At 54.3% G+C, this 9,792-nt stretch overlaps 1 protein-coding gene across 1 annotated transcript; it reads right to left on the minus strand.

Annotated features, from left to right (window-relative positions):
* Positions 1-645: 645 nt before the first annotated feature.
* LOC139275327 (C-C motif chemokine 19-like) lies at positions 646-8,994 on the minus strand. Its single transcript, XM_070892658.1, has 4 exons — positions 8,934-8,994; positions 4,366-4,492; positions 1,562-1,657; positions 646-883 (listed from the first exon to the last, which is right to left on the minus strand). The coding sequence occupies exons 1-4, from the start codon at positions 8,992-8,994 to the stop codon at positions 874-876; spliced, it is 294 nt and encodes a 97-aa protein (XP_070748759.1). The 3' UTR covers positions 646-873.
* Positions 8,995-9,792: the final 798 nt, after the last annotated feature.

The raw sequence follows: 9,792 nt of genomic DNA on the forward strand, positions 1-9,792 counted from the left end.
GAATCTGGAACTCTCTCCCTCAAACAGCTGTTGGGGTGGGGAGTCAATCGAAAATGTCAAAACTTAAGTTTAATAGATTTGTGTTATGGAAGTGTATTAAGGGTTATGCAACCAAGATGGGCAAATAGAGTTAAGATACAGATCAGCCTTCATCTAATGAAGTGGTGGAACAGCCTCGAAAGGCCTGCACTTGTTTTGATATTCCCAGATGCCACTGGGCCCAGGGGATCCTTTACTGCAGGTCCAGTTCACGATCAGTGTCGCAGGTTGAAGGTGGTAGGTACAGCACGGGTTAGATACAGAGTAAAGCTCCCTCTACACTGTCCCATCAAACACTCCCAGGACAGGTACAGCACGGGTTAGATACAGAGTAAAGCTCCCTCTACACTGTCCCATCAAACACTCCCAGGGCAGGTACAGGGGATTAGATACAGAGTAAAGCTCCCTCTACACTGTCCCATCAAACACTCCCAGGACAGGTACAGCACGGGTTAGATACAGAGTAAAGCTCCCTCTACACTGCCCAGAAATGCCTCCGAACCCGAATTTGAGTGCAGCAACGTTATATTTCCCATTTCCCACACCAGTCACCTTTCGTGACCTCCCGTGGGCTGAAAGGGGTGAGCCACAATGCAATAGTGATGAAGTGATGCAGTCCCCTGACAATGGGACGGAGATTATGGTTACTCGCAGTCCCAGGCTACATTTACGGGGAGGGAGTGGATTCACATTATTCGGGAAGTGTCGGGTCGAGTTTGCCATAAAGTAAGGGAGGCTGAAGATGAAAGGTACTGCGGACTACCCACGGTCCGGCTGGGAGTCGCGCCACTCCCGCAGTCTCTCACTCCATCCCTCGATCATCTTGGCTCAGATTTACTGTCCACTAGAGAGAAGGAAGCAAAGGGAAAGACTTAGGTACAAGAACATTTTCCATCCATTGCACCGAAACATAGACTGATACACGATGCACAGAACAATGCTAGTTAGGCTAGTTGTCATGGATACTGCATTACTACCTCAGAGTTGGAGATTTCAAATTCCACCATAACTGATTACAAAAAGCGCAGGTTAGATACAGAGTAAAGCTCCCTCTACACTGTCCCATCAAACACTCGCAGGGCAGGTACAGGGGGTTAGATACAGAGTAAAGCTCCCTCTACACTGTCCCACCAAACAATCCCAGGGCAGGTACAGCACGGGTTAGATACAGAGTAAAGCTCCCTCTACACTGTCCCATCAAACACTCGCAGGGCAGGTACAGGAGGTTAGATACAGAGTAAAGCTCCCTCTACACTGTCCCACCAAACACTCCCAGGGCAGGTACAGCACGGGTTAGATACAGAGTAAAGCTCCCGCTATACTGTCCCACCAAACACTCCCAGGGCAGGTACTGCACTGGTTAGATACAGGGTCAATGGGCTGTTGGCCTGCGCTCAAGGTCAGAGCTGAGAGATGATAGGCAGCCCTGGCCCGCTGCGCTGCACCCCTTAAACACTGATGTTATATTGAGGTAAGCCCAGAGGTGTGGTTAGAAGCCGGGGAGAGTTTGTGTTCCGCTCACCGTGACAGGTTGATTCTGTCACATCTCTTCATTAATCGCTTCACCCACCGAGCTTTGCTTGGAGCACACAGTTTCCTGTCTTTGACCGTGATGAATCTGCAATACAAGGTTTCGTTTTAACATTAACAATAACCCAGTCAGCGCCACCTCCGCACCCCATCACCACCTCGCAACTCGAGCCACCTCCCAGTGTGTTGTTTTGCCCACCGCAGCCTCTGCACATTATATCCCCTGCTCTGTGCTGAGGTGAGTGGGTGAAATTGGGGGTCAGCCAGGCTTCCCATCCCAGATCGCCTTCTCACTACCTCAGTAGCTGGCGGTTGTGCGCACAGGGCGATCCCACGCTCCCAGCTGATGATCGCGGTGCCGGGAGGTGTGGGTGGTTGATTTTCCTCCCTCTCGCCCTGGTGTGCACACTCCCCCCCAAGCAGCGAGGTACTGCCACACGTCCTCCACGGGGCAAGCACCGGATTGGTTTGGCTGTGATGCCCGCGGAGGTCAAATAGCCTGTCCAGGCTTACAGTTGGGGAGTGGTTGCACGGGGTGGGGGCAGTCAGCGTCCGTGGGAGTGGTGCTTAACATCAGTCAAAGGAGGCGGTGATTGAAGTGGCATTATTTTATATTCAGATAACTAATTGTCCCTGGGTCATTGCTGTGGGTGGGAGTGTGTGAGAGTGAGGGGGTGTGAGGGTGTGTGAGAGGGGTGTGGGTGGAAGTGTGGGGGGTGTGAGAGAGTGAGTGGGGTGTGGAAGAGAGTGAGGGTGCTGTGGGTGGGAGTGTGGGGGTGTGAGGAGGTGTGAGTGGGAGTATGAGGGTGGGTGGGAGTGTGGGGTGTGAGAGGGGTGTGGGTGGGGGTGTGAAGGGGTGTGGGGGGTGTGGGTGGGAGTGTGAGGGAGTGTGAGGGTGTGAGGGAGTGTGAGGGTGTGAGGGAGTGTGAGGGTGTGAGGGAGTGTGAGGGTGTGAGGAGTGTGAGGGTGTGAGGGAGAGTGAGGGTGTGAGGGAGTGTGGGTGGGAGTGTGAGGGTGTGAGGGGATGTGTGAGTGTGAGGGTGTGAGGGGATGTGGGTGGGAGTGTGGGGTGTGAGGGTGTGAGGGGGAGTGGGTGGGAGTGTGGGGTGTGAGGGGGAGTGGGTGGGAGTGTGGGGTGTGAGGGAGGTGGGAGTGTGAGGGTGTGAGGGGATGTGAGTGGGAGTGTGAGGGTGTGAGGGTGTGGGTGGGCATGTGATGGGTCTGAGGTGGGATGGGGTGTCTAAGGGGGGTGGTTGGGTGAGTTTGAGGGGGATGTGAGGTGTGTGAGGGGGTGTCTGGGGTTGTGTGAGTGGATGTGGGGTGTGTGGAGGGGGGGGTGAAGGGGGTACAGAGACGATTCACTAGGCTGATTCCGGAGATGGGGGGGTTATCTTATGATGATAGATTGAGTAGACTGGGTCTTTACTCGTTGGAGTTCAGAAGGATGAGGGGTGATCTTATAGAAACATTTAAAATAATGAAAGGGATAGAAAAGATAGAGGCAGAGAGGTTGTTTCCACTGGTCGGGGAGACTAGAACTAGGGGGCACAGCCTCAAAATACGGGGGAGCCAATTTAAAACCGAGTTGAGAAGGAATTTCTTCTCCCAGAGGGTTGTGAATCTGTGGAATTCTCTGCCCAAGGAAGCAGTTGAGGCTACCTCATTGAATGTATTCAAGTCACAGATAGATATATTTTTAACCAATAAGGGAATTAAGGGTCACGGGGAGCGGGCGGGTAAGTGGAGCTGAGTCCACGGCCAGATCAGCCATGATCTTGTTGAATGGCAGAGCAGGCTCGAGGGGCTAGATGGAACTCCTGTTCCTAATTCTTATGTTCTTATGTGAGGGTGGGGATGTGTGACGGGGTGTGGGTGGGGGTTGGTGAGGTAGTATGTGGGGGATGCTGGGTAGGCTGAGCTGGGCTGGAGCTGGGCTGAGCTGGTCTGGAGCTGGTCTGAGCTGGGCTGGAGCTGGGCTGGAGCTGGGCTGGAGCTGGGCTGGAGCTGGGCTGGAGCTGGGCTGGAGCTGGGCTGAGCTGGGCTGGGGCTGGGCTGAAGCGGAGCTGAGCTGGGCTAGAGCTGGGCTGGAGCTGAGCTGGGCTGAGCTGGGCTGGGCTGAACTGGGCTGGAGCTGGGCTGAGCTGGGTTGGAGTTGGGCAGGAGATGGGCTGGAACTGGGCTGAGATGGGCTGGGCTGGGGCTGGGCTGGAACTGGGCTGAGCAGGAGATGGACTGATCAGGAGCTGGGCTGGAGCTGGGCTGGACTGAGCTGGGCTGGAGCTGGACTGAGCTGGGCTGGAGCTGGGCTGGAGCTGGGCTGAGCTGGGCTGGGGCTGGGCTGGGCTGGGCTGAAGCGGAGCTGAGCTGGGCTGGAGCTGAGCTGGGCTGGAGCTGAGCTGGGCTGAGCTGGGCTGGGCTGAACTGGGCTGGGCTGGGCAGGAGATGGGCTGGAGCTGGGCTGAGCTGGGCTGGGCTGGAGCTGGGCTGAGCTGGGTTGGAGTTGGTCAGGAGATGGGCTGGGCTGGGCAGGAGATGGGCTGGAACTGGGCTGAGATGGGCTGGGCTGGGGCTCGGCAGGAGATGGGCTGGAACTGGGCTGAGCAGGAGATGGACTGATCAGGAGCTGGGCTGGGCTGGGCTGGGCTGGAGCTGAGCAGGAGATGGGCTGGGCTGGGCTGGGCCGGGCTGAGCAGGAGATGGGCTGGAACTGGGCTGCGATGGGCTGGGCTGGGGCTGGACAGGAGATGGGCTGGGCTGGAGCTGGGCTGGGCAAAACTTGGGCCTCTTTCTACTTACATCACTGCGGAGATACGACAGCTCGTTGACGCGTCCTGCACCTGGTAATCTGCCACGATGTGCCTGGGGATCACCTTGTGACTGACGTCCAGGCAGCAATCAAAGGCCCCATCATCGCCCCGGGTTCCTGCGCAGACGGAGAGAGAGAAATCGGAAGAGGCGTTACTCACTGGTCTTCACCTGTGGCGGTGAGGGAGAGCGGGAGTGGGAGCGCTGACCAATTTACCCCAGAGGGTCATAGAATGGTGCCACACTCCCGTGCCTCTGTCTCTCAGCCTCACTCCCTGCAGACACAGCTCCCCGCTCACACCACCGGTCGTCTCGAAAAATAATTCATTCTTTGTGGACGTGGGCGACGCTGGCAAGGCAGGCATTTTATCGCTCACCCTGAGTCGCCCGGGGAAGGTGGGGCTGGGCCGCTTTCTTGAGCCGCTGGCAACGGGTTTGGGACAAACCGAGCGGCCACGTCTGAGGGGCCGTTAAGAGCCGGCCACGTTGGGTGCGGGACAGGAGTCACCTATAGGCCTGAGCGTGTGAAGTGTGGGCCTACAGGTGACTCCTGCCCCACACTCACCGTGGCTGACGCTTCACGGCCCCTCCCGAAGCGGCCGAGCGGACCACTCTGTTGTATCAAACTCGCTGACAGAGTTTCAGGGAAAAGGCGAGGGTGTGGAGCACCTCGAGTCCCGTCGCCGAGAGCACGCAGAAAACAAGCGCAGGTAGCGGAAGGAGCGTGCGGCAAACCAGACTCCCCACCCACCCTTTCCTCCAACCACTGTCTGTCCCACCTGTGACAGAGACTGTAATTCCCGTATTGGACTCTTCACTCACCTGAGAACTCACTTTTAGAGTGGAAGCAAGTCTTCCTCGACTCCGAGGGACTGCCCATGATGATGAAGAAAGTCCACCACCAACGCTCCCTCCACGGGGAGAGGGGAGTTTCAATAGAAAATCCACGCATGCACGGTATTGCGAAAGGTTAAAAGGACCGCCCCCCCCCACCCCCCCCGGCAACCCTAAAAAAGATTTCAGGGAACATTTCTCAACACCACCCCCCCCCCCCGTCTCGGGGTAACTGGAGACAGGCAATAAACGGCCACCTTGCCAGCGATGCCCTCTTCCCGAGAATGGGTAAATATAAAAGATTAATATCGATTAACACAGTAATTAGCCGCGGTATTCGCAGCTGCATGCCACCACAGCACGGCAACAGGAACCCCACCCCCGGGTTTGTGCGGGTTCAGAGATCGCGTTGAACACCGCTTACATTCTCAGTCTGTGACTTCACCGTGGGGTGGGGGGGGGGGGGGGGAGGGGGTTTCAGACGCGGGTGGGGAAGGTGATGTGATGCATGTGGTGGGGGTCCTACAATTAACGTCAGTAACCTCAATCGCTGGGGGCGGGGGGGGGGGGGAGAGCTTGTGGGGGGAAGCATTGAACTAAATTCTGCCCCCACCCCATCCCACTCCGGATCTAATGAGCGGGTGAGAAGGCTCGGTGCTGGGCGGATGGTGGCTGAGGGCGAGTTGTTGCTCGGCGGCGCTGCCACCACAGTCGAATAGCCAGCTCGCTATCCCGGCGCACATATGAAGGGCGGCCACTCGGGCAGATAGCGAGTGGGCCCCGTGTGGAATCGGACCCCGGGGGTTGGGGGGGCGAGGGGGAAACGCTGGTCGCTGTGGAAACAAAGGGGGTTGGATTTTTCAGTTGGCCCCCATGAATCTTCCTTCGCGGGGATTGGGCGATGGTTATAGAAAGCCGGTTCGATAAATTCACGCCGTCTCTGTAACAGGCGGTGGATCTGAAACGTCAGATTTACGCACGGGCGCCTGTTTGAAAATCTAAACCGCAACTCCTCCGGGAGAAAAAGAGTGGCAGGCAGGCTTCTGTCCCTGACCCTGGGGTATTCGGATCTCCTGAGCGCTACGCATCAAAGAGAAAATCTGCCAGGGAGGAGCGCGGACTCGTGAACGGAGACTGCCCGATGTTTCACCCATTCCATCAGTCGTATGCTCGCCTCTAAGTCAGAATGTTGCGGGTTCAAATCCCACTCCAGGGACTCGAGCGCAAAAATCCAGGCTGACATTCCCAGTGGAACGCTGAGGGAGGGCTGCACTGTCGGAGGTGCTGTCTTTTGGATGAGAAGTTAAACCGAAGTCCCATCTGCTCTCTCAGGTGGATGTAAACGATCCCACGGTCACTATCCCCAGAGTCCTGCTTAATATTTATTCCTCAACTAACATCACTCATACAGATTACCTGGTCATTATCACATTGCTGTTTGTGGGAGCTAGCTGTGCGCAAATTTGGCTGCTGCGTTTCCTACATTACAACAGTGACTACACTTCAAAAAAAGCGCTTTGGATGTCCTAAGGTTGTGAAAAGCACTACAGAAATGCATCTTCCTTCAAAAGATTGTGATCGCGGATACCCCGGAATGGAACCGCAGGCTTGCATTCTCTAACCCCCCAAGTCAGTTCGCTGACAGGTTAATCGGGAAAAAAGACTTAGAAACATAGAAAATAGGTGCAGGAGTAGGCCATTCGGCCCTTCTAGCCTGCACCGCCATTCAATGAGTTCATGGCTGAACATTCAACTTCAGTACCCCATTCCTGCTTTCTCGCCATACCCCTTGATCCCCCTAGCAGTAAGGACCTCATCTAACTCCTTTTTGAATATATTTAGTGAATTGGCCTCAACAACTTTCTGTGGTAGAGAATTCCACAGGTTCACCACTCTCTGGGTGAAGAAGTTCCTCCGCATCTCGGTCCTAAATGGCTTACCCCTTATCCTTAGACTGTGACCCCTGGTTCTGGACTTCCCCAACATTGGGAACATTCTTCCTGCATCTAACCTGTCTAACCCCGTCAGAATTTTTTATGTTTCTATGAGGTCCCCTCTCATTCTTCTGAACTCCAGTGAATACAAGCCCAGTTGATCCAGTCTTTCTTGATAGGTCAGTCCCGCCATCCCGGGAATCAGTCTGGTGAACCTTCGCTGCACTCCCTCAATAGCAAGAATGTCCTTCCTCAGGTTAGGAGACCAAAACTGTACACAATACTCCAGGTGTGGCCTCACCAATGCCCTGTACAACTGTAGCAACACCTCCCTGCCCCTGTACTCAAATCCCCTTGCTATGAAGGCCAACATGCCATTTGCTTTCTTAACCGCCTGCTGCACCTGCATGCCAACCTTCAATGACTGATGTACCATGACACCCAGGTCTCTTTGCACCTCCCCTTTTCCTAATCTGTCACCATTCAGATAATAGTCTGTCTCTCTGTTTTTACCACCAAAGTGGATAACCTCACATTTATCCACATTATACTTCATCTGCCATGCATTTGCCCACTCACCTAACCTATCCAAGTCGCTCTGCAGCCTCACAGCATCCTCCTCGCAGCTCACACTGCCACCCAACTTAGTGTCATCTGCAAATTTGGAGATACTACATTTAATCCCCTCATCTAAATCATTAATGTACAGTGTAAACAGCTGGGGCCCCAGCACAGAACCTTGCGGTACCCCACTAGTCACTGCCTGCCATTCTGAAAAGTACCCATTTACTCCTACTCTTTGCTTCCTGTCTGACAACCAGTTCTCAATCCATGTCAGTACACTACCCCCAATCCCATGTGCTCTAACTTTGCACATCAATCTCTTATGTGGGACCTTGTCGAACGCCTTCTGAAAGTCCAAATATACCACATCAACTGGTTCTCCCTTATCCACTCTACTGGAAACATCCTCAAAAAATTCCAGAAGATTTGTCAAGCATGATTTCCCTTTCACAAATCCATGCTGACTTGGACCTATCATGTCACCTCTTTCCAAATGCACTGCTATGACATCCTTAATAATTGATTCCATCATTTTACCCACTACCGATGTCAGGCTGACCGGTCTATAATTCCCTGTTTTCTCTCTCCCTCCTTTTTTAAAAAGTGGGGTTACATTGCATTTATATAGCACCTTTCAGGACCACCGGACGTCTCAAAACACTTTACAGCCAACAAAGTACTTTTTTGGCGTGTAGTCAGTGTTGTAATGTGGGAAACGCGGCAGCCAATTTGCGCACAGCAAGCTCCCACAAACAGCAACCTGATAATGACCAGATCATCTGTTTTAGTGATGTTGATTGAGGAATAAATATTGGCCCCAGGACACCGGGGATTACTCCCCTGCTCTTCTTCGAAATAGTGCCATGGGATCTTTTACATCCGCCTGAGAGAGCAGACGGGGTCTCGGTTTAATGTCTCATCCGAAAGACGGCACCTCCGACAGTGCGGCACTCCCTCAGTACTGCACTGGGAGTGTCAGCCTAGATTTCTTTATGTGCTCAAGTCCCTGGAGTGGGACTTGAACCCACGATCTTCTGACCCAGGGGCGAGAGTGCTACCCACTGAGCCACAGCTGGCACTGTAAGGAAATTTGACGTTCGATTTGGCCCTCCACAGCGATCCACCCCCCCCCCCCCCCCCTCACTCAGTTGCCAATGGGTAACAGATTTCCGCAAGCCCCTCAACGTTTCCCATTTACCGTTACCAGAAGGGGATTTAGTGTCTTACCCGCGCAGGAACGACACAGCAGGGCGCAGAGCAGGAGAGCCAGTTGGGCGCGGAGGGTCATGATGGCGGGTCGAAGTGATCGCGAAGGACGAGAGAGAGCGAGCGAGTGTCCGCTGGGGAGAGGTCGGCTCCTGGAGGTCTCAGGCTGTCATCAAAGGACGAGAGCTTCTCTGAATTTTTCCCGGTCCCGCTGCCTCTATATATATGCAACTTGTTGGAGTTTCACTATGACTCTTAACTGTTCACTGGCCGCAGAAGAATTTATTTATATCACGTGAACAATTAGATCTAATCGCTTTACACTGGATTGCTGCACAAAGAAAGCTCCGCTTACAGGGGCGTTGCCCTCTCGATTGTCACCGAGCCAGTTTTACAGCGACATTTGCTCTGTCAATCAGCAGACTCCCATCAAAAAAACCCCAGTTTAGCCGGTTGATCGTCTCTTTCGCTGTTTGCGGGGGCTTGCTGTTCGTAAATTGGTTGCTACATTTCCCGAAGCTGCAGCGGTGACTGATCTTCAAAGGTCATCATAAGCAGTCCCTAGGAATTGCTTCCACATAGGTGGCTGAACAGTCCAATAGAGGAATTACAGTCTCTGTCACAGGTGGGACAGACAGTGGTTGAGGGAAGGGTGAGTGGGACAGGTTTGCCGCACGCTCCTTCCGCTGCCTGAGCTTGATTTCTGCATGCTCTCGGCGACGAGTCTCGAGGTGCTCAGCGCCCTCCCGGATGCACTTCCTCCACTTAGGGTGGTCTTTGGCCAGGGACTCCCAGGTGTCAGTGGGGATGTTGCACTTTATCAGGGAGGCTTTGAGGGTGTCCTTGTAACGTTTCCTCTGCCCACTTTTGGCTCGTTTGC

Source organism: Pristiophorus japonicus, chromosome 1 (assembly GCF_044704955.1).
Source record: "Pristiophorus japonicus isolate sPriJap1 chromosome 1, sPriJap1.hap1, whole genome shotgun sequence".
In the NCBI taxonomy this organism is placed as follows: Eukaryota; Metazoa; Chordata; class Chondrichthyes; family Pristiophoridae; genus Pristiophorus; species Pristiophorus japonicus.

Bases quoted from the DNA above. Each gene is read 5' to 3' on its own strand.
- LOC139275327 (XM_070892658.1), bottom strand. From the start codon at position 8,994: ATGACCCTCCGCGCCCAACTGGCTCTCCTGCTCTGCGCCCTGCTGTGT. The intron at 4,493-8,933 runs GTAAGACACTAA...CCGTCTGCGCAG, and splicing joins GCTGTGTCGTTCCTGCGCGG to GAACCCGGGGCGATGATGGG. The intron at 1,658-4,365 runs GTAAGTAGAAAG...CTTGTATTGCAG, and splicing joins TGTCGTATCTCCGCAGTGAT to ATTCATCACGGTCAAAGACA.